Genomic DNA, 25,134 nt, shown 5'->3' with positions numbered 1-25,134 from the left:
ATTGGATCGATATGCAGGAGTGTAATGAAATATAATTAGAAGAGTTTTTATTGGATGACCGTCCATTCCGCGACGCCAAGCTCATTATGGCGAGAAAATGGAAATTGAAAGACGTCTATGAGATACATAAGTGAAGGCGTGAGAACAATATGCAGCGATGATGGACGATCAAGCGTTTATATCGGCAATATACACTCAGTGTGATGGTGCTAATCATTTTCGAAATGTGTGGCTATATGTGGAGGAAAGGAGAAAAAAAACTCATCTCAACTCTGAGCTCACATATCAAAAGTACTAACTGTCATCATATTTAATATGCGAACCGCTTCGCAAGAAATCAAATAGATTCTTCCAAGAACGGGAAAATCCTGAATATTATTTAATCTTTGTTCGAATCTCTGGAACAATTTCTGTATAGGTTTAGAGTGGGTTCAATATTCATGCGTGATTTGCTTATGATGACCAATACTGGCCGAAATAATCTGTAAACCAATATGAGCAACGAAAAAAAAGAGGAATCTTTATTTGGTTCTCATATCCTAATACTACATGACATATGACACATTCTGTTTCCTTTCTACACGCATGGACGTCGGTACATTTCATTTCCTCTCTTCGGCCCAAAACGAATTGATTTAGCCTGTTGCCACATCTTATGCACACAAGCGCACGTTCGAATCAATGCTCATCACTGGTGCTCTTTTGAAAAAATGATGAGATGAGATGAGCAAGCAAGCGTAAATTAAACCACCGATATAAAGCAAACAGCCAACGAAATGGTACCAAGTCAAGGGATGGTACTTCCCAATGCGGTTGTTTCATTTTTTTTCCCGTGGCGTAATTTAAAGTTGGTATTTTATCAGGATTCCATTATCGTTCGAAATGCAAATGTGAAGCGACTCCGAAAATAGATCAAAGCACATTTCCTTTTATAGCTCGTTCCATGCACCAGGCAGATATTCCCAAATTCAATTTCCGTTTTATATTACATGTCATTTCCCATAAATTCGTCAAATTGCGGTTTCAATGAAGCTTGAGCGTTCCTCATTACGAAACGGTAACTTAAGCATTGCACAATTTGAAGGAATTGATGAAGGAGGGAGAGAGAGAAGGCCATGGTCCAGATTTTTTCTTTCGTTTTTTTTTCAAATATAGGAACGTCGAAAAATAAACACTCATCACAGCGGGTCCATACCGATTTTTTTTATGATGTTGAAAGATTACAACATGAAAGATTTGCATTTGAAGTAGAAAAAAGACTTTTTTTTTTAGTGAGATGCCAAAGCGTCGAAACGTGCAAACAATAAATCGTATTCGGCTGGTTTTGATATTCTTGTATAAATTATGCTTATTTATAAAAATGAACTAAAAAAAAACGCACACAATCATATAATCTCTAAATTCATGGTCATTCAAGTACATCAATTTTATTTCCATCTCTTTGCAGAGAAGAAAAGGAGAGTGAGATTGAAATAGACAGAAGAAAAGAACCGAAAAGGGCAGCAATTGCCATACAATCATGTAGACGATGTCTGTATTTTACGTTCGTAAATGCTCGCTCAATCAACAAGAGAATACACGAATCACCGGTAATCTCAACAATGTGAAACATGAAACTTTCAGTAGATGACTTTTCACCAGCGAATTTTTCCTAAAATTGTATCATGTGATTGTGTAAAACAGAGTGTGTGTGTGTGTGTGTGTGTTCCATACCCCAAATAAAAAAGTTTATAGTGATATGAAGTGAAATAAACCGAAAGCATTTGATTGTGTAGACATTTTTAATACAAGCAATTCGATGGAAACCTACAATACATCATCGACAGATTTATTTCTGTTCACTCCATCATACAGTTCTGTAATCAGCAACAATATCAGCGCCAGCAACAACAACATTCTATTCAATATAATGAATCATAGCAAAATTAATCCATACGATGAGCAGCAAATTGTTGCAGGCATGACCAATGCAACCATATCCCCTGAACCAACCACACAAATTTATTGTAATTTTAAGGCATTGGCCGGATTTTTGTCCGTTTATTTCACGCCCGTAATCACCATCGCTGGCACAATCGGAAATATCCTGTCGGTGATGGTGTTTCTACGTACAAAACTGAAAAAACTATCATCCAGTTACTATTTAGCATTTTTGGCCATATTCGATACGGGATTTTTGTGGTGCTATTTCGTCGAATGGCTGAATGTCATCGATATTGATTTGTTCAAACGTAATGGGTTTTGCCAATTATTCAATTGGTTAACAAATGCATGCTCGGTGTTGTCTGTGTGGTTAGTGGTTGCCTTTACCATCGAGCGATTCGTGGCCATTATGTATCCACTCAAACGTCAATCAATGTATACGGTGCGAAAAGCACGGGTAATTGTTTGTGTTTTGGTCATATTCAATGCGATCAACAGTACTCCTCTGCTAGTGTTCACTAGCAGTGTACGCGTGGACGATGTCGCCTACTGTATAGTCGATGCAAATTACACAGTAAGTAAACGAATTGTATTGAAATGCGTATTATTTGATATGGTAACAACATACCATGGTGTTGTATGGCAATAAGCTTAATTCAAGAAGGAAAAAAAAAATTATTCACCACCAACAACCTCAAAATCACAGCTGGAACAAAAAACATTATTCATTGCGAGATGATGAATAGAAGTGTACTGAAACAGAGAGCGATTGTTGAGAAGTTCTATTAAAATTATCTTGTACAAAATGTAATTTGTCATGCTCGAATTTTGAGCTTCCAGCTTTTTTTGCACTCCGATTTCGGAATAAATCACGCGCGCGATGTTTATTAAATTCCGTTTTATGCTATAAAACAATGAACCAAATGCTATTTAATCAATTGTATGCAGGATGGAGGACCAAAATTTGAAGAAGGAAAAAAACTGTGTAAAAAACGACAAAATGCGACCCTCTGAATCGCTCTGAATTTCAGTTCAAATTGAAAACAATGATTTTTTTTTGTAGTTTGTAGAAGCCCGAGAAAAAAATTCGCTCAAAGTTTCATTTTGGTTTCCTAGCTAATTAGACATTGTGGAAACTTTATTTAAAACGGTGTTCATTTTAAATTCATGGCATTCCATGCTTAATCAAAACTTTTCCGTGGTTAGAGCGAGTACAAGAGAGATGGAGGAGGGTGGGAGGTTAGGTTAATACAAAAACCATACGAAAATTCGAAGCATGAAGACTTTGACGAATAAAAATAACACTCGATGAACTTTCGAATATAACATAAGTAACTTACGCTTATGTTTCGATAAAATAATAATTAAATTAAATTCAATGGAAATGTGCTGTGGATCACATCGATGACGTATTTTGTGTGTACATTTTGAATGAGGTGGAAGTAAACATTGCTGACACAGTTACATATATTTATATTATTGTTAAACTGCATCGCAAACAAGTTATTTTTCACAGAAAGGGTCAACACTGTCATCCAAATCACCGTAACTAAAAATGTGCGTTCCATACGTCCTAAACGCATTCTTGTGTGCTTGTGTACTTTGTCTATAGCACCATAATTTTCCCATTTGGCAGTGAATCATGTTTGAAGCGAGCACGCTATTGTTGGAATTTAAATAGTCTAAAAGCCTCAAATCTATTTGAATACTTAACAAATTGTTTGTAATTATGTTCTCGTATACACATGTGGTTTGCATAGAGAGAGAGAGAGAGAGAGAGATAGAGAGAGAGAGAAAGGATCCGTTTGCAGTTAAAATATCTAACATACATGCTTTGAATACTTTGGTCCTTTGAACCGAATAATTCAATTCTGTTACACTGTTTATCGAAAACATTCAACGTCGCATCATGGTAAGCATCATATAATTAACAGAGAGTTAATATTTCATATTGAAAGAGAAGGAGAGGAGGAAGAGAGGCATTGTTTGAGCGAAAAAGCCAATGAAACTGCCCCAAACGTCTTTTTTAAACACTTGTGTGGGAGTGAATTAAAGCAGAGCGCTTACAAATAAAAGGAGATAGCAGTCGTATACGACCACATTTTCATTCTTTTTATCCACACCACCCTCTCTCCATTCGCAATTCGCATGGCAAATCTCAGTTTGAACAATTCCCAAGAGATACACAAAATTTGGTCGGGCGAAAATTGTTCGAGGGGAAACGGAACACGAAAAACAAGATAGCGAAAGTTCTTCAGAGTTGCACACGGATTTCATTATTATGAAGCAAATCTCTTCTGATCCGGAGGAGTTTAAGTTAAGAGTCTCTCTGTGCGCTTAAAATGCTTACAAAATATTTGCCGTAATCTTATTTGGTTGGTGGTAATTTCCTTATCGGTCTATTTGCATAACAATATTCGCCATGGAAATGTGCGAAACGCCGTTATGAATACAAAATGAAGCTCAACAACAACAAAGTTATTCACCTTTTAAAACATGGTATTTTCATGGGCACACATCCATTTTCATATTTTCCCAATCGCTCGATTTTGATACCACATCCATGTCTCACTTATTTTCATTATTAATTTCTCATTCAAAGGAACTAATGGAATATTATAATTATTACGATTTTTTCGTGGGATTTTTAATTCCTCTGACCCTTATAATCACGCTAAACACTGTGACAGCATTTGCCGTATGGAAACCATCGAAAGTTGCACGAACCGTTAAAAGTTATAACAGGTATTTTTTCCTACATTTTGATTTTCTTGTAAAATTTATTTTTCTTCGTCGCTTTTGTTTTCCATTTCTTTTCAACTAACTTTGCAAAATGCCAATCAGTGAATTAATTACTTTTTGATAGTTTTTAATATGTATTCGAATCAAAATCATTAGGTAAAGTAAATTGGTATAGCTTGAAGGATAAAAAAAATACACATGCCGCTCGGATGCGTTCATTTCGGGATGTAGTCGAAAAGCTGTGTGTTTTCCCGAAATATTCAAATTTACATGCAACACTCTACTCATGTGTGTTAGCATAGAAATGGATGTTGTAAAATATATCATTATAACATCGCTCGCATTGAATGACTGGCTGGGCGAGTTTACGTCGATTGAATATTGAATATTTTCCGTGTTTAAGTTCTTGCAATATCTCAGACACAACGACCGAATCGCATGGCAAGAGAATCAAAGTATAAAATTAGCACGTCATATTTATTCGCATCTAATTTGAAATTCAACTTCACTTAGCCGTTTATATGCTCAATATTAAAATGAAGTGGCGGTCAAAACGCTCCAGACGGACAGCATGCTCTAATGTAATAGAAACACAGAAGCATACTGTCTGTCCGGGGCATTATGTCCTCTCCACTCTTGAAAATTGTTTGCCAGTTCCAGTGGCTGATCGAAAAAGATGGTGCTAGTCAGTTCCAGTCAATGAGTAAAACTTATTGAATGTTCCATGTGCTTTTTTCTATCCAGACATTCCGTTTGGCTGCATATTGAGCTGACTGAGCTATTTTCAAATAGCTGGCTGTTTGGTACATTTTGATTTTGTGACTATTTAGCCATGCAAATTCATGTGAGATGATGAATTTGTGATACCTTTTTCAATCCCTGCCACGAATTTTTTTGTCATAAGTGCATCATCTCACATGAATTTGCATGGCTACATAGTCACAAAATCAAAATGTACCAAGCAGCCAGCTATTTGAAAATTGCTCAGCTCAATATGCAGCCAAACGGAATGTCTGTTTCTATCTCAAGTTACGAGCAAAGTTTTAACAAAACAGAAAATGTTTGAATTCATTTATGTTCGTCATGGTGGTTTCATTGATTTTCAATGAAAGCGATGAAAAGAAAGAGTGTGGAACTTTGAGCAGAGGCGATGACATTCAAGTGAATTGTTGAACTGTGTAGCCACAGCGTCACAAACACACACACACACACAATGCGGTTATTTAATAATTTCCTTTTGATTTAGTCAAGCATAACGGGAAATTCTTTAAGGCATCGTCGCCGACAGCCAACCAAAAACAATAATGCACGACGTGAACGCAAACGATTTTGTGCCATGATTAATTTACATAATCTGGGCTGGCCCCGTGGCCCAATGTAGGTACACTCAGTGTGCTCAAATATTTATTATTTATTTATGAAATATATAAAACTCCGATATGAGTTGTTGGCCAGACTTTTGACGATTTGATATGAAGTTTGATTTTAGTAGGTACTACTGGTCAAAAGATTTTGTTTGGAAAGAGTGGGACAGAAAGAGCGTACAAATTGAATTAAATGGCTATTGTTTATCTATGATTGTTTCTAGATTCACAAGGGAGAAAAGTGTCAGCTTCCATGGATCAAGCGCACGAGACCGTCCGTCATCTGACATGGTAGTATCAGATCCATCGGCACGAATAACAATGTGCAGGCTACTGAATGGCCATCAAAGTATGAGGCAATCTTGTCTTGAAACACGTACGTAACCTAAATATTTGGATAGAAAAAAATAATAATAAACATGTAATTTTCGGAAGGCAAAAAAATACCCGTTTACAAATAGGTTCATGTTGCTTGCAATGTTTCATCTGTCGAATTGGCTTTTGTGTAACGCATCTATTTAGTCAATGCAGAGAGCGAGCTAGCGATCGCGTACGACTGTCGATGTTGTTTTTATTTTCTGACGCATTTTCAATTTATGTATCCAATTTTAGATCGACTTCGAATATCCAATTCCACCCAAATGAAAGTTACCAAAATGCTCCTAGTCATTTCGACAGTCTTTGTTTTATTGAATTTTCCCAGCTATGTGATACGCGTGTGGGTCTTTATAGTTTCGGTGCGTAAATGAAATAATTTATTCTTCATAAATTCAAGTGAAAAATATATACAAAGTGGATATAATTTTCATATGTGTTACCACACATTATATATATATATATAATCTGTGTGCAACGACACACACACACACACTGCGGCTGTGCGAATTTTCTCTCACGTGTGTTTGTGTGTGTGCGTCCATTAAATCTTTAATCACACACAAACACACATTTAAAATCATTTGCTAAATAAATTGGAACCCTTTTGCGCTTTATTTGCAGGCCAGTAATAAAGATCATTGGTACATTATATGGCAACACTTTGCGCAAACACTTTATATCTGTAATTTTGGAATAAATTTCGTTTTATATTGCTTGAGTGGACAAAATTTTCGGTTCGTATACACATTGAACTAAGCAAGATGAATGAAACAAAAAATACCAAACCAAAATCCTGTAAAAATATATTAATTCGATGTAAATTTGTCTTCATGTTTATGAACGCGCGTAGGAAGGAATTGATGGGGCTCTTCAGGCGCAATGTACCGCAACGCTTTGAAGCAGGGACACATGTTACGAGTATTGTGTTTTAAGCATAAACTGTCAAATGTGTTAATTCATTGTAACTGTTTCATCATTCAATAAAATAGGGCATTCCGCTTATGAGTTCAATTCACAAACATACCAAATGAGAAAAAAAAAAACAACTAAAGATCGAAACACTTTTACTATAGTTTTTTTTAGTGTTTTTCTTTTAGCTTAAAATGCTGGAACAACTCTTTTTTCCGACTTGGACAATTTTATACAAAAAAAATAACAACTCATGCATACAAAAAAAACCATACAATTAATGGTGTTAATTTTGTTATTTCCTTAATTAAATTGCCGACATTCTTTGGAAAAGCTTTTTAATTTTTCGAAGAAAAAACAAAAAAAAAACTTTTTCGTTGAATTTTCGCTAAAATATTCGATGAGCTGATCCATACCATTTTCATTTCCACATTTTATTTCAAGTTAGCCGAAGTTCCAGGGCTTCCGTGAGAGCATTTTGGAAACATTCCGTTTACTGTGTGGAAAATATTGAACTAAAGTGAAAGTGAACATTCAACGTAATCTGGAAAGCAAAAAAGAAAAAAAAATAAGTTTAACCATCAATATGGATTGAAGATGTGCAAAGACCGACGTTGAATGTCCCAACATACATACACATACACGCTCACTCATGTCAATAGAGATGATGTTTTGTTCGTTATAAACCTGAAAAACTTTGCATAAAAACCATATTAAAACATCGTGCTATGGCTTGCAGCTATGCCATTCCACTGTTTTAATTTTTCTCCCATATTTGTTGTGCATCAAGTGATTGTATGGTGTGCGTTAACAACAGTTAATTGAACACAAGGCAAACTCTCTGACTATTGTTCAACGATAAAATCTTAGCAAGTTTAGTGTTTTTTTTTTGCATTCGAGAATGAAAAAAAAAATAAAACTACGTCAACAACAACATACATTTTAATCGATAGAGAGAATGGAAGAAACAATGCAGAATAGTTTCGGGTTATATACAAGTATATACGTACATTTCGATGCTGTAAATATCAGAATAAAAAGCTTTTTAACGAGCAGAAAGAGCATTAAAACGTAGCACTTAATCGGTAGAGCCGACGTCATACAACAAAAACTTTAATCAAAATGGAATAGTTGATAACACGCGTGTTATCGTCGATGCGCGTACCGGTGATCGCCGTTCGTTGTCGTCGTCGTTGCGGGGGATGAGATAATCTTTTAATTCGATGGAGAGAAAAAAGAAGAAAATCATGTGCCAATGCAAACCAAAAAGCAAGGATCTCGGTGTGAACACATCTTGAACTGTAGCAATTTCAGCTTTTTGTTTTCTTCAAAAGAGTGTTGGTCTTCTCGTGAAATGTTCATTCATTAATTAAAATTGGCCTTGTCTCATTTTTATTGTAGAATCGATCTTAGTGGATGAAACAGATTAAAATGAAAAGATTGAAAATACTTGTCTTCTCAAATTGACTTCATTTGGTCATTGACAGTTTAAATGATGGAGTGAGAATTGAAACGTATATACATCGTCTGAAGTCAGGCAGTTAGGAGAGTGACCCATATGCAATGCTACATAAAAATGTGTATTTTTGTATTATATCTGTAACTAAAACTATTTTCATTGTATAAAAAAAAACCAATACACCATCTAAATGTAGAAAAATGATTGTAAAAAGAAAATAAATTGTAAAGAAAATCATCAATAAAGTAGGTCCATAAATAAACTTTCTAGTTGAATTACAAGAGAGTTTTAAATGGAATAGAAGAAGATGCTATGTCGCATTTTAACACGTTGCTTGACAAATAACGAAATTTGAATGAAAAAGAGTGTGTCACCATAAGATTTCATTTAATAAAACTCGAAATGAAAATGCTAACAAATTGGTCTTGTCAATTGTATATCCGTCTGGTTGAAAATGTTCCAACAGCCAATACATCGCAAGAAAAATTACGGAAACCAATTGGGAATACTAAATAGGAAGGGTATGTATTTTCTTTTTTTTTGTTGCTTGCTTTGCTTTAAGGTCGTTGTGAAGGTACACTTTGCAGTTTAGCAGACAAAGATGAATTGAATGCAAAATAAACGATACCATACGGCGCCTTACAGCAGTGGTCTATTCGTGGTTGGTAGCGGGCTTTTTTTGTCTACTTTCTTTTGTTAGTCTTTTCAACAGTGACTTTTTTCCGTTAACTTTTTTGTGGACAGCACATTGTCAAGAGGGAAAGAGAGCGCAACAACAACAAAAATGTGAGTATGTAGAATACGTTCGACTTAGGGAAATTGCGTGTGAAATCGTTTGGGTATATGAATATTTGGTAACCACACAAAATGAAGAAAACGAAAGTTCCGAAACAGCAAAACACCGAAGAAAAATTCCTAAAAAAAATCCCGAATCCAAAATGCCGAGAAAAAAAAATCCAAGAAAAAACTCCGAATCCAAAATCCCAAAAAAAAAAAATCCGAAAACCAAAAACGCAGAAAAATCAAAAAAATTAGTTCAAAGTCCCATTCCATAGAACAGGAGGGTAATACTATTGTTCGAAAATACTACTCATTCGTCACTTATATCGCCAATTCCTAACAAATGATGCACAAATACATTTGTTGTTGTACCGAAGCGCAAGATGGACTGATAGTTTATAAGGGCGACGACTTTATCCGTAGATGGCGATCCTACCAATGGTATTTTCTGATAGCTATTAAATTGTAATGTATACGTTACTATCGCCTACTGCACAGAACATAATTGATAATTGTTGACCTACCAAACCCTTGTTGACCGTACCATTTTTTTCACAGTCCGAAATAAAATAAAATTGGTAATGCCAATACAGGTGCAGAGGATAGCGGAGAACGACCGCGTGCGAGACCTAGAAGGTCCGCTGCTCTATCCTCTCTACCTATGTTGGCATTACCAATTTTACGTTATTTCGGACTGTGAAAAAAAAATGATCAGAGTAAGGTGAGTGAGCTAATGACAGCTAGTATGTCACCGAGGTACACACACACACACACACAAAAGGAAGTAGTTAAACGTCATCGCAAACACGAGTGTGCGTATATGCACGTTTATACGTGATTATGTGCATCCTAAAATAAAAACAATTACCAATTATGTTCTATGGAATGGGACTTTGAACTAATTTTTTTTATTTTTCTGCGTTTTTAGTTTCCGGAATTTTTTTTTCGAGATTTTTTTTCGGCGTTTTGAATTCGATTTTTTTTCGAGATTTTTTTTTCGGCGTTTTGAATTCGAAATTTTTTTTTCGGTGTTTTGCTGTTTCGAAATTTTCGTTTTCTTCATTTTACTGGGTAACCGAATATTTGAAAGAAAGAGAAAAAAAACCAAACAAGATTGATCTATTTTGGTGGCCGATTTTGCAGATGAATAATTTGCGATAAAAAGCTATGAAAATTGGTTGCGGCAAATGGGATAGTTTCTGTTTTTTCGGCCATTTGATTCGATCACTTTAGATGGATTGCGAACCCTTTTGGATGTTTTGAACAGCAGGCCGCATATACATAGACACACCGAATTCAATGGTAAATTTCGAAGCGACGCTCTGAAATGACGCATCAAACTCGATTCGTCTGATTTGTTACACTCATTAATTAAAACCTATCCGTATTACATTTGTTCTGGAAAATATTCGGCTCATATCGATTTCAAATTACTGAATGGTTCAACACACCGGTCAAACGGAATTTCATTCAAAGGGAATACATAACCTCAAAGATCGCCGTTTTGCTACAAAAAAAAGGAAAAAAGAAACGACATTTCTTTTATTCGTAATAACAATCATTGGAAAAAGAAGCGCCCCACATATTTATGATGTCCGGTTTATGTATCAACATTCTGAACAAAAATGACATGGACGAAATGGAGTGCATGAAACCCAACGGGGCGTTTTGCCAACAAGGGGATACAATCATATTTTTGCCCGCTTTCTATGCTTTTTTTGCTTTATTATTGTTGTTTTGTTGATTCCCTGATGAATGTATGTTCAAAAGATACATTTTGAACGACCAATTTTAATTTTAATATTGAATGTTAATATTTGAATACTGGGCTTTGTCAAGTAGTCAAAATTTGCAATTCTTCAAATCCAGCACTATCCATATTAATACAGAATTTCAATAGAACCATGCTTGTCCCTCGGTGAATTCACTCAAACGTTGAATATTTTACATCTGACTCATAGACGTATTATAAATTAGCTTAGTCAGTAATTGTTAATGGAATTCTTATTATGCGTTCGCATTTTCTGGCGTATTTTTTTTTGTTCTTTCTTTATTCCGCATTTTCAAGCTCCTGTTGGATAGATTAGTTCACCAGAGTCAAGTGGTGTTACGTTCACTTTGTCCTTCTGTCTATTCTAAATAATAGCATTCTATTCTTTTTTTCGTATATATATGTACAATGTACGTACATACATGTGCGTGTGTTTGCTGGAGAGCGAATTAGTTTGACTGCTGTTTCGTTCGATCAGCTATGGTGATAAGATTAATCATGTCTTGACTCGATTATGGATTGATAGAAAGTAGATAAGCGTAGCATTAACTAATCGAGTTAATCATCATAAATTCTGTAATAAATAAACAATACATATTGAACGGACGGCATTTGGGCCAGTTATTAGCAACGGCGTACAGAAATAACCGATGAAATAAAATACTTGGAATCATTATGCGGCTATGCATAGTACATACGTATGTTTCGCATAGAAAAAGAAATCTATTGGCTGTATCAACTGGTGAAATTGTTTAGATTACATCCAACAGTAATCTGTACCTTCATCATCTTGAAATACCGTTTTTTTTTCTCTTTGATTTATGTTTTATTTTCTTGTGCTCCTTTGAAAAATCGTATTCGTTAAACGCGATAAATAAAACATATAGCGCGTAAAATCGATTGAAATTCCCTTAATCGGTATTTCAACTGAATATTGGCCTTTCAATCACTTCACGCACCAAAAATGGAAAACAAATGCAAGAATGACGGGAAAAAACACAATTGAAAAAATATTTGTTCGTTTCCGAAGAAAATTTTCTTCCGTTAAACGTCAGGCACAAATTTAGCGACAATGAATACAATGTCTGCGATTCCAACGTGAACACCGCAGATTGGAAAAGGGCGATAATATATACACATACACATACACACAATACAACCGAATTATTTTCAGCATATAATTACAATTGCAAAGCCCGTCCGTGCCGTTATGCCCACGTTGTTCTGTGAATTGTGTAATTCCAGTATACATCATAAATGTCAACCCTTTATGATTTATTGAAGCACTTGGTTGAGCGTAAATATTTACATACATTTACGGCTCCACCTTGCACATTTAGTCGTCGTTGTAATCGAAATGGCGATGAAAATGTGTGTGTGTGTTGTGTGTGTGTGTCTTTGTGCTTCTGCGATCAAATGGTATTCATCATCTCGAATTGTTGACAACACACAAATTCGAAGTAAACGGTATGGATCACTAGACAATATTCGTCTTTATTCTATCAAGAAGGGAGCCCGTTGGGCAACAGCCAAGGCAATTATGGAGGGCCGAAGCATTGTGCCTATCAAACAGCCATAATTTCCGTTTTTCGTTAATGCGATGCGAATACTTCTTTTTCTTCACTTTGAATGGTGCGTAATTCAAGTCACTCACTGCACACACACACACATGTACAATATACATTTCACACTCGACAGCGCCATTTGTGCGCATCGTCGCGCACACACGTCTTTTATTTTGAACACATTTCAATTAGTTCGTTACAAAATTGTGGAATTTCGAAAGAAAAAAACACACGCACACATCAGCATTGCACAAGCGCCGCATTTTAACAAACCAAAATGTGAAGAATAAAACCATCGGAAAAATGCCATACACTCTTTAAATCTATCGCAATTTTTCTTGTCCAAATTGATTCTAAAATACTCGTGTCTGACATTCAATGGATAATGGATACGAACGAAAACAAAATGAATTGGGAAGTCAATCGATGCATTTTATAACATGGATACAATCACTCATCGCGTACCCTTTTCTCCAAGTATGAAAAATGACAAAAAACTTTCGGGATTTAAAATGAATCTCTCATTTTTTTTTCTCACTTGATTTCATTTCTGCTCTGCCCAGAGCATGGCTTCGGTTTGATCCGAATGAAAAAAGAGAACAACAAAAAAAAAACAATTTTCAACACAACGGTCCTTTTCAAACATCAATGACCTAGAGGTTCGGCGTACACACTTTTCATCACAAGCATTTTTCATCACAACCATCTGGATGAATGTGTGGCGGCAAATACATTTAGTATTCAATAGCTGCCAATCCGATAGCGAATTATGATGAAGAGCATTTGTTGCATGCGATTATAATTTAGCACGTGTCAATGGTTCACCAAATGATATCTTCTTGTAATTGTTGTGACGATTAAAAATGAATGGATGCGTGATATACATACATGTTTAAGCATTTTTTCCATAATAATCGTACTACTCTACTAGTAGAACAAATGTGAAAATTAAATTGTATCAATGTTTCATGTTTGTATATCACGTTTGAGTGTATAACAATAGCTTGAATAATAGTGTCGATTTGTTTTTGATTGTTGCTCATAAAAATGTCCGTTAGCCACATAGGTGTATGATTGAGGAAATATAAGTGTGACTGTTCAATGCATTGCCGTTTGTGTATGGCCAGAAAATGGAAGCACTGACAATACAAAATACACACACTGTCAAATAGAAACTGATTGCTAACAGCGGTAATTTAGAATGAAATACAATTTCCGCAACATTGTTGTGTTGATTTTTGCTAGAAAAAAACGGCATCTTCAAAAAAATCTTCTGTCTAATATTTGTGTATGTTGTTCTTTTGCGAGGTAATAGGAAGTTTTTTCCATTGTGTGCCCGTTTCCTTTTCGACTGGAAAATCGTATCCTCTTGTTAAATTTATCGTTATTTTCTCCAATAGAATATTGTCAGTAACGCCTCTGCACTGTGACGCTCGGCATGCGACTTGCTATCGCAACAGTAACTATTTTCACTTTCTTTTGGTTGGAATGGAAAATTTGAACCAGATTCTTCAGATAACAAAAGTGAGCAGCATAATAATGCTCTACAAACGAAGGTTTATTATTGACAAACAACACAATATAATCCCACCTGCAGATTCGATGGCCGTTGGGCATTTGTCTTATGGGTCTAAATATGGGTTTCATGTTTGTAATTAAAATAGAAAGAAAAGTCTTCAAAATGGGCCCAGTGATAATGTCTGATCAATTGAAACCGAATGAAGATAGAGAGAGAGAGAGAGAGAGAGAGAGAGAGAGAGAGAGAGAGAGAGAAAGAAAGAAAGAGAGTGAAACAAAGCGAATACCAAGTACAAGTAAACAAATAGTTTGTTTTGTATTTTATGCAAACATGACTTTTAATTTGATACAATGAGTAAAATGCATTTGCGTTACTGGCACAGTTATTGGATAAAACGTACACACGACGTCACACTACACATCGTTAATGCTATGGAAAGATTTTAGAGAGAAAGAGATTCAAAGTGTTTTTTTTTCTTTATTTCTGCTTGTTGTTGCCTCTTCTTTCCATTTCGAATGAATCCAAACGAATCTATCGCATCAACATCACTTACAAAATGATAAAGATGTTGAAAATAAACATTTATTCATTGCCATAAACATGTTCGAAAGAATACTCGCCAGCCAGACACACTTGCACACAAACACACTCTCGATCTTTTTCACTTTTTCTATGTATATATCTTCCTCTCATTTCCCTGTTGGCACTCTCCCGTCGGACCAAAAATATGTGCAAACGACGACGACGACGACGACTGACGGAATTGCGCGCGCGATCCGATCACATCTGTAATGAGAGTGAGAGAACTGATTTGTGTGTATTTGCCATATCGTATATTTTTTCGGTGTTTTGTTAGAAAGAGACAAGAATAGAGAGCAAGACTGTGTGGCGTTTACTGTATTCGCAAATCAGAGAGTGTTGGTGTCGATTCAATATGTTTGGCTGCTCTTCGTCGCATTTCAATAAAAAAAAATTTCTTTTGGTTGCTGTTTCTGTTACATTTGGTTCAATTCGACAATTGTTCCGAGGTGTGCGCGCGTGTTTGTATATACACAATTGCACACTGACTGATAATAGATTGAATGCCAATGTAAGCGCTATTCTTTCTCTGTTTCACACTTTTTTTTATGGTCTATTAATTTTATTATGAGGATCGCTTCATACGATTTGGTTGTAAAGAAAGATTTCAAAGTGTTTCAATGCAAATATCGTTGCTTAGCTAGTCGGTTGCGCCATTGGAGCGATTATACGTTGCTTTTTTTTCTTTCTCATCGTTTTTTTCTTCACTAATTACATTAAATTGATTGGATTATCATCGGTGCATACAAATTGTGGTGTTTTTTTTTTCTTCTTTTACTAATTTTGTTTTAAAGCGCCTGTTGCGACAAAACCCATTATCGTTGCTCGATTTTAGTTCATTTTATCGAAATTTAAATGACAATTAACAAGTGATTCGCGCTAAGGTATTCACTATTTATCACATGATTTGACTAACAAGTCTGATTTGAAGATTATTAACATCCGACACAGAAATAGTTTTTTTTAGTTTGGGTTGTGGGCTGAAATTAATATTTATGTGTGCCGATTTCAGAAAATGCTGAAAACGCTGTGGTGGTGTTCGCTGATTTCAGCAATTGTCGTGTGTGCACAAAAGAGCGGCTCTGTCGAGATTGGTGATGATCATGCTTTAGGTCTACTTTTACCCAAAGCAGTTAAAGATTCGTCAGCATTTTTCTATCCTGCACCTCCTGCACCTGCTGCACCTGCTGCAGCTGCTGTAGCTGTCCCACGTGCTGCTACTGCATCTACTCCTACTTCACCTGATACTACCCAAGCTGAGCTCGTTTCATCGTCCAGTCCGGCAACTGATGCTCCACCAAATGCTCCAACTCATAATTCACCTAGTTCTCTACCACCCACATCCACTCCTATTCAAGATTCCACCAGTGGAGCCACTGAAAGTGTGACCGTTGCGTCGTTTGTAGACAAGGAGCCATCATCTGAGCCTCCTGCAGGAAATCCTTCGTCAAATAATGGTGTTTCGTTCAATAATAATAGTTCGCCCGAACCATTCTCTCAGGAAATGATGCTCGATATTCTAAAGAAATACAACACATTGGCGACAAAGGAGTGCAATGCTGTCACTGCAGCCAGTTGGAATGCCGCTACGGATGTTGGCAACAAAGAAAAAGAAGCAAAAAAGGTAAGACAAACATTTGTAATGATTTCAAAGCAAAAAAAATCGTCTTGGTCACACGATAAAATATGAAATAGCAATGTATTTGTTGCATCACTTTAGACCAATATCTGTAAATTGGTCGTAAGCAAATACTGTGTGATATTTGCCCGCTTTAATGGTAATTCGTCGATTATTTGTTTTGTTGAACTAGAGATACCGAGCAATTAACTGTTTCTCATCAGTTTTTGTTTCGCCAATGAAAATTGGTTGTTTTAATCAAATGCAAAATGTCGAGATTTTCGAATTTATGGCACATTTCAATTTTACGAAGCATAAGCGTATCTAATGTCAAACAGTTTTCCATGTACATTGTGTAACGTGATATTCGGTGTGCTCGAATAATGTGTCAACTGAAAACGAGTAATGAGTGAAAAATGGATATGATACGTAGTTCTATGGCTTGCTAACGGTGATGCGAAATATTGATATTTCATCAGTAGATTGCATTTTCTTGTCGTCCATCAAAGACAATAAAAGATAGGGCATTTCTTCTTTAAACTTTTCTCTTTTTTTTCTTTTGTTATTTCTACGTTCTCATCGCCTGGATCGCACTTGAGTTTCAACTAATGTATATAACCATGACCCATTTCAATGTCAATCGATACACATGTATGGGAATTCGACAATAACAACAACATCGAACAATCAATTGGTAACTTTTCTTCAAGTTAATCAATAAATTCTCGGAAATTGACTTTGGGCAAATTGAGAGAATTGGTTTTTCTTCAAGTTTTGCATCTTTTCACCGGTTGAGATAAGCAACATTTTTTTCTATCAAAAAAAAGGAGAGGAAAAAAGTAAATGTAGTGAAGTAAGGTAATTACCGTTACAATCGATTGGCATACATTTTGCATGGTTTTGACCAGAAATAATTTCGGTTTTAATTGAATGTGTACCTGGAAATTGCTTGCCGCCAATATTCACCTCAAGTACAATCAGTCATGCAAAATAGGCAATGTGCATTTGACATAGGCTCAACATATATATGTATATTTTTATAATATGAAAATAGTATCCATAAAACCGTCGTGAAAAGAGAAAACCAATCAACGAAAGAAAAAGAAACTAACAGAGAAACAACAACAAACACAAATATTATGCAATACATTGTTGAACTAACACAGGACGTACAATATTCATGAATTTGGTTTTCGTATTTTGCACGAATTTCGTTTCGCATCACCATTTACTCGGCAATTAAAAACCTACGAAGCACACGCAAATTTGCGCAAAGAAAACAAAACAAAAATTTTGTATATATACCTCAGCAGCAGCAACAACAAGAAGAAGACAAGCGCAACTTGTTCGCATCATATTTATCAATTCGATGCTATATATAGAAGTTGTTTACGATCCAAGTGGATCAACCGAATCGGTGAATGTCATTGACTACCATCAACATTCAAAAAGTGCATGTAGGTGTGTTTACGAGGTAGTATTAATAGCACGAATTTTTTTTTCTGTGGCTGTTGTTATTGTTGTTACATCAAAATTTTGAGTCACGTTTCAATGCACTTTTTTCTATATTTACTTGAATAATATGGGAAATTCTTTTCACTCCGATAACATGCTCGAATTTTGTAACATTCATCGAATTTCACATGGATATGCAAAATGAAAATATTCGATAATTTGAACGAACTCATAACCATTAAATGGAACGTCATAGAATGTGTAACATTTTTTTTTAATGTTCAGCCCCAAATACGGGAAAGCCTTGTAATATTGCATCATAAATATTCCAATGATTGGTATAGCTAACGGCTTTCCTCGTTTTTATAGTTGTCGAAAAAAACAAAATGTTTTGGATTTTGGCCGTATTTATGGACTGATAAAATTGATAAACAACATTTTATTTTGTCATTTGTGACATTACTTAAAAAAAAACTCCAGAAAAACCTTTCGCAGTTGAAAATATTGATTTTTAAAAGAGAAATTTTTTTTCATCTTTTCATGCGGTTAGGCATAATGTGCGACCACCGTAGTGTTGCTTCCGTACTAATTTCGATTGAAACTTTCCTTCCACTTTCGCGCGACACACAAATGCCGGTCCACCGATGCTCTGCAAGGCGAACAAATATAAACCGTTGAAGTCGATATATATGCTTAACTTCTGTACGACATTGTTCTAGCGAATTATAAGAAAAACTCACTTCTCACTTTAGAGCGATGTGATTAGTAATGAATATTAAATATTTATTGAAATGAGCGTAGGAAATTTTTTTTTTCTTCATCAAAATTCATATCAATAAATAAGAGATGGGAAAAAAGTTTCAAGTGAAAAAGTGAGAAAAAAAACGAAATTTTCAGGCCGCGCTAGCGTCCTATCTAAATACATTATAATGAATAAGTACAAGCTAATACATATGCATTTCGCTATGAATGCGTTTCATGTTATGTGTTTTGTTTTCATTTAATTTTGGAAATTGAAAAAAAAAATATTTCTCGACAAAATATATTTTAAAACATCATTGCAATAAAAAAAAACTTCCAAGTAAGAAAATTCGGTGAAATCGGTGAAATACTTGAATCAAACATAAACGTTTGAAAAACGTACGACGCGCGCCAAAGCATAAGTGATGTCAAAGTGTGTACAAAGAGTGAAGCAATAGTGCGTTTAATGCTATGTGCTATAGTGTCTCTGTTGATGTTGATCGCTGACGTTTATAGTGGTAGGAAATTTTATTCGTTAGTTTCGAAGCAAAATATTCGTTGACCAATAAAAAATGTTCACAATGCTATGCTGCAGTTTGTCATAGACGTTATCAGTAAAATTGACGCTGAAAATGTATTTTTATCTCAAAATATTTTATTGTCATGAAACCCTTATAAATTTTCTGCTATCGGATTGAATACCATTAAGAGGAGAACTGAACCAAGATTATATGTAATACGGAGCCTTTTGAAAGCAGCAGAAAGTATCAAATCTGAGTTATTCGATTGATGCGGACTTTTCGAAATTATATCGACATCATTGTCATTTGTTTTTGTGTATCTGCACATTTGAAATATTATAATATTTCAAATATTCCATTTGTTTTGTTTCCAAACAGAACTGGGCCCATCCATTGAATGAGTCATAACTGTAAAAATTATTTGGTCACTATACAGTTGATTGTTTCGACAGATGGTCTTGCACATGAGTGGTTCCCATTATTGTATTGATCAAATTTGTTTGTTTTTCTACACTCAATACTATATGATTCATGCGAATACTTCCATCTTATTAAACAGATCGTGGCCATAGGTAAAAGAGCTGCATTTATTAAAGAATGGTACGAAGCACAGTGGAAAGATGCAAATATGTCCTTGTACAAGGATCGGTACGTCAAGCGGCAATTGTATTTCTTGAAACAATTGGGACAGGCTGTTTTACCACCAACTAAATTAGACTTCGTATGTATTTTTGTTCGAACATTTGATTATTTTGATGTAATATACAATTTTAAAATAAAAAAAAACTTTTCTTTCGATTCAGCTCACAGGGACAATTAGCTCTATGACAACAAACTATAATACGGCAACGGTGTGTCCGTATTCAAATCAATTGTGCGAAAGTAATGACACAAATCGCTTAGCTCTTGATCCAGAAATTTCCAATCGTTTTGCTATATCTAGAGACTACGACGAATTGAAGTATTTGTGGGTGTCATGGCACAATGAATCTGGGCGAAAAATAAGATCGGCTTATACAGATTATGTGGGCATGATGAATGAAGTGGCGAAAGGAAACGGTTTCAACGACGCAGCCGAATACTGGAAAAACGATTTCGAGGATCCCGACTTCGAACAGCACATAGATGATTTGTGGCTGAAAGTGAAATCACTCTACGATGAACTGCATACCTATATGCGATACAAATTGCTTGGAATTTATGGTAAATATTGTCGCAAATGGTTTAACGATTTCCTGGGTGTAGCGTTCATGATCACATGTTGAATTTCATTCCGATCGACAGGTATAAAAATGAACCGATCTGAACAGAACATACCCGCACATTTGCTGGGCAATATGTGGGCACAAAGCTGGGATAATCTGTACGAAGATACAAAACCATATAAACGTGGTGCTGCGATGGATGTCACGCAAAAAATGAAGGAACTCAATTATGATGCATTTAAAATGTTTGAAATAGCAAATGATTTCTACATGAGCATGGGCCTACCGTCGAACAAAATGAGCTACACTGGCAAATCGGTTATCATAAAACCAGCCAATGTTACAATTCAATGCCATGCATCTGCTTGGGATTTTTGTGACGCCAAAGATTTTCGCATCAAAATGTGCACATACGTCAATCAAGAAGATTTGATCACTATTCATCATGAGATGGGTTTGTAGAGAGACAAAACGCAATTCCACTTTATTCAAATAAGATTCATTTAATATGAATAGATGGAGAGATTAAGCCATGCACGGAATCTAAGGGTTAGACACGAGATTCGAATTGCGATATTTCTAGTATTTCTATAGAACTATAGTTTTTGTAGCACCGAATTCGTGTCTAATCCTTAGCACGGAATCTCATAGATTGTTTGAATCAAAATAAAACGATAACTAAAATAAGAATTTCATCGCATCAAAACTAATCATCATATTATGAATGAAACAAAAGAAGAGAAAAAAAACAGTAGAAAATTGAAATTCATCACGTCGAATAATTCAGTGCATGCATCTATAAGTATTTGAATCGCATTAGTTATTCGTTGAGATATTGTTGTTATTGTTGTTGTTGTTGTTTTGGTTGAAGCAAACAAAAATCCGCCATGAATATCGATAATAATTTCGATCATAGTAGTTTTTTACCCTACATAATTTATGACCATACACAAAAAAGTTCAAGTAATCAATATCAAGTGCGAAAATTCCCATCGCTCACACTGAGATTAAATCGCAAATAACTTGAATGTTGTCATGTGGGTCAATCATTTGTTGAAATGAATAAATCAACATTGTTTTATACGCATGAAAATGATAAATTGAAAAACATTCGTAACCAAAACAAAAGCTTACCTATTTCGGTCGAATGTTATTTTTTTTTCTTTCTTTGTACTATTAATGACAGTTTTTTTTGTATAAATGTATAGAAACTGAACAAATGTTTCTTTCTATTTCAAAGGACACATCCAGTATTATATTCAATACAAAGACCAACCCGATACATTCCATAGGGGCGCAAATCCTGGTTTTCATGAAGCAATTGGAGACACAATAGCACTATCCACGGCTAATCCGTATCATTTGTCGAAAATTGGTCTGATTGACCAGTTTACCTCCATGCATGAAAACGATATCAATGGATTGTACATGGAAGCACTGAAAAGAATCGCATTTTTGCCGTTCGGTTTGTTGATTGATAAATGGCGTTGGAATGTATTCAGTGGCAAAACTCCAAATGCCAGATGGAACGAAGAATGGTGGGCACTGCGAAAACAATACCAAAAAGTTATACCACCAGTTGAAAGAAGTGAAATGGATTTCGATCCGGGTGCGAAATTCCATGTGCCAGCAAATTCAAAATACATTTCGTATTTCATATCGCACATACTGGAATTCCAGTTTTACAGGGCGCTCTGCATCGAAGCCGGCCAATTCAATCCCAAAGATCCGACCATACCATTGCATCGCTGTGACTTCTATAATTCGACGGATGCTGGAAAAAAATTAGCGTAAGAAATTGCAATGAAATAATTCATTTTTTGGAACGAAAACATTTCAATTGATTCATACCTTTTTTCGCTTTAGCGCTGGCCTTAAGGTCGGTGCAAGTCAACATTGGTCAGAAGTATTGGAAATTATTACCGGTGAAAAGGAGATCTCGGCCGATGCCATCCTTGAGTATTTCAAGCCGTTGCGGGAAGTGCTAGCGAAAGAAATCGAAAAAATGCGCAAGGAGGATATAGTGCGTCAAAAGTTGGAGAAGTACAACACAGAATACCTTCCTTATTGCCAAACTTTGAGAAGTGCCGACTGGAACCGAACGACAGATTTGGATGATCCACAAAAAGAAGAAATCTATGTAAAAGCGGTTGCTGCTAATGCGGCATTCGTCAAAAATAGCTATGAATCGGCTTTCCGTGTATACACAAATGAAACATTCCCCGATGAGAAAATTAATCGACAAATTAGATTTATGGGAGACCTCGGAACGAACGCATTGAATGAATCAAAAGTATCTGAATTCACTGGTTACGTCAATGAAATGATCAAAATCTATAATTCTGTCACATTCTGTCCGTTCAAAAATCAAAACTGTACCGAAGATCAACGCATGTCTTTAGACCCAGGTTAAAAATCGCTCACTTTCATTTTTGGTCAATTGAATTTCATGGACTTGATCGCTTATTTTTATTCTCGAAATTTAACTTTGATTTGTCATAATCGTTGCATAGAAATCACTAAAGTTATGGCCACATCAACTGACGCCGCTGAGCTTCAGTACACATGGGAAAAATGGCATAATGAGACCGGACTAAAAATGAAATCAGTGTTTAAATCATACATTGAACTCAATAACGAAGCCGCTAAATTGAATGGATATCATGATGCCGGTGAAATGTGGCGTGCCAAGTACGAAGATCCCAATCTTGTTGACAATTTGAATGCAATTTGGAAAAAAGTTGAACCGCTCTATCTCCAATTGCATACATATACGAAGAATAAACTAAACAAATTGTATGGTACGTAGCAACAATTTATGCTTGATCCAACAGCAACATCGAAAAGGATTTAAACATTTTGAATTTGATGATTAGGTGATAAAATAGTTGATCCAAAGAATGAAAATATTCCCGGTCATTTATTGGGCAATATGTGGGCACAAACGTGGGAAAATTTATATGAACGAATCAAACCATTCAATGGAAGTGATTTCGATATCACGGCTGCGTTGCAACGTAAAAATTATACCGCCTTCAGAATATTCCAAGAAGCAAATCGATTTTATCAAAATCTTAGTCTTCCATCCAACGAAATGAGCTACACCGGACAATCAATTATCGAAAAGCCAAAAGATCGACTCATCGTTTGTCATGCGTCCGCATGGGTATGTAGATATTTTTTTTTACTCAATTGCATCATTTAAACTTGTATCTAATTTGATTTGGTTTTTCATGCATAATTCCATAGGATATGTGTGATGGGAAAGATTTTCGCATCAAGCAGTGCACCGTTGCAGATCAGAAAAATTTCATTACCGCTCACCATGAAATGGGTCACATTCAGTATTATATTTTGTACAAAGATCAACCGCTTATATTCCGTGAAGGTGCTAACCCCGGATTTCACGAAGCAATCGGCGATGTGATGGCTCTCAGTGTGTCAACACCAAACCACTTGCACAAGGTTTGTCTAACTGACAAATTGCATGATACTTTGACTGTTTTATTTAGACTATATCTGTTTAAATCTTTGAATTTTTTTTCTTCCACGGTTAGATTTATCTATTGGATGAATTCAAAGACTCGAGAGAAGACAATTTGAATTCTTTATTCAAAATGGCGTTAGATAGAATTGCATTCTTACCCTTTGGACTATTGATTGATGTATACCGCTGGGATTTATTCGCTGGTAATGTGAAAAATAACGAATGGAATATGCATTGGGAAAATTTGAGGTATGTTCAAGAAAAGCAAACACGTTGAGCCATGTTGTTTGGTTTGGATTTTCTTACGATTGATTTGTCCACTTGAATTTCCAGACGGAAGTATCAAAGAGTAGACTCACCGGTGCCACGAGATCGAATTCACTTCGATGCTGGTGCAAAGTTCCATGTTTCATCGAATTATCCCTACGTCGCATATTTTGTATCACATATACTAGAATTCCAAATTTTTAGATCGCTTTGCATTGAGGCTAAACAGTATGATCCGAAAAATTCGACGTTGAAACCGTTACACAAATGTGACATTGATGGTTCGGCAGCGGCCGGTCAACGTTTACGCGACGGTCTTTCATTAGGCAATAGCAAACATTGGACGGAAGTATTGCGAGTGATAACCAACGGTGAAACCGAACTCAGTGCTAATGCTATCCTCGAATATTTCCAGCCATTACAAGAATTCCTTGAAGAAGCAAACAATCCATCGATTGGCAAGGGTATACTTCTAATTAAAATTTTCTTGTCAAATTTACCAAAATCATTTCGGTCAATGACGCGTTTGTTTCTGCATTTGCTTTGCAGGTGACAAGAGCACGAAGCTTCCATGGATTTTAGGTGGATTTATTTTATTGGTTGCCGTCGTTGCATTAATAGCATATGCAATTTACTACTACAATCGAAAATAGTCAGTTCAGTTCTATTCATTTTACCATTACCATCGTTCGTAAATGCGTTGTCATTTAGAAAGAAATTAATTTATTAGAATTGTATATATACGGAATGTTATTCTATGGATAAAACAAAAATAAAGTCACGCATTTAATAGTCAAATCACAACGGCTGTACATGTATGTGTTTGAAATGTGGCGCGATTTCAATTCGCC

At 35.6% G+C, this 25,134-nt stretch overlaps 3 protein-coding genes across 4 annotated transcripts in view; 2 read left to right on the top strand and 1 right to left on the bottom strand.

The window, feature by feature from the left end:
* Positions 1-25,134, bottom strand: part of LOC129578754 (uncharacterized) — a 42,247-nt gene that overhangs the window by 10,890 nt on the left and 6,223 nt on the right. The window lies entirely within an intron of this gene.
* Positions 1,456-8,997, top strand: LOC129578756 (neuropeptides capa receptor). The gene is made up of 6 exons (XM_055467827.1): positions 1,456-2,497; positions 4,526-4,668; positions 6,254-6,405; positions 6,642-6,766; positions 7,029-7,141; positions 7,258-8,997. The coding sequence occupies exons 1-6, from the start codon at positions 1,799-1,801 to the stop codon at positions 7,337-7,339; spliced, it is 1,314 nt and encodes a 437-aa protein (XP_055323802.1). The 5' UTR covers positions 1,456-1,798; the 3' UTR covers positions 7,340-8,997.
* Positions 15,116-25,081, top strand: LOC129578751 (angiotensin-converting enzyme-like). 2 transcript variants are annotated; one of them, XM_055467809.1, is made up of 13 exons: positions 15,116-15,500; positions 16,002-16,613; positions 19,884-20,045; positions 20,128-20,527; positions 20,609-20,983; positions 21,770-22,319; positions 22,396-22,937; positions 23,043-23,330; positions 23,406-23,695; positions 23,779-23,994; positions 24,087-24,265; positions 24,350-24,747; positions 24,833-25,081. In XM_055467809.1, the coding sequence occupies exons 1-13, from the start codon at positions 15,345-15,347 to the stop codon at positions 24,934-24,936; spliced, it is 4,272 nt and encodes a 1,423-aa protein (XP_055323784.1). In that variant the 5' UTR covers positions 15,116-15,344; the 3' UTR covers positions 24,937-25,081. The 2 variants fall into 2 exon arrangements, with proteins under 2 accessions (XP_055323784.1, XP_055323783.1); XM_055467808.1 differs by having other exon boundaries at positions 15,397-15,873.

The sequence above is a fragment of the Sitodiplosis mosellana genome, unplaced genomic scaffold (assembly GCF_009176505.1).
Source record: "Sitodiplosis mosellana isolate CC-2019 unplaced genomic scaffold, AAFC_SMos_1.0 Smas_scaffold_6226, whole genome shotgun sequence".
Lineage (NCBI taxonomy): Eukaryota > Metazoa > Arthropoda > Insecta > Diptera > Cecidomyiidae > Sitodiplosis > Sitodiplosis mosellana.
Note: the sequence above shows the minus strand (reverse complement) of the source record. Positions and strands in the feature narration are given on the sequence as shown.

Bases quoted from the DNA above. Each gene is read 5' to 3' on its own strand.
- LOC129578756 (XM_055467827.1), top strand. From the start codon at position 1,799: ATGGAAACCTACAATACATCATCGACAGATTTATTTCTGTTCACTCCA. The intron at 6,406-6,641 runs GTACGTAACCTA...ATCCAATTTTAG, and splicing joins GCAATCTTGTCTTGAAACAC to ATCGACTTCGAATATCCAAT. The intron at 7,142-7,257 runs GTTCGTATACAC...GAACGCGCGTAG, and splicing joins TTGAGTGGACAAAATTTTCG to GAAGGAATTGATGGGGCTCT.
- LOC129578751 (XM_055467809.1), top strand. From the start codon at position 15,345: ATGTTTGGCTGCTCTTCGTCGCATTTCAATAAAAAAAAATTTCTTTTG. The intron at 20,046-20,127 runs GTATGTATTTTT...CTTTCGATTCAG, and splicing joins CACCAACTAAATTAGACTTC to CTCACAGGGACAATTAGCTC. The intron at 23,696-23,778 runs GTATGTAGATAT...ATAATTCCATAG, and splicing joins TTTGTCATGCGTCCGCATGG to GATATGTGTGATGGGAAAGA.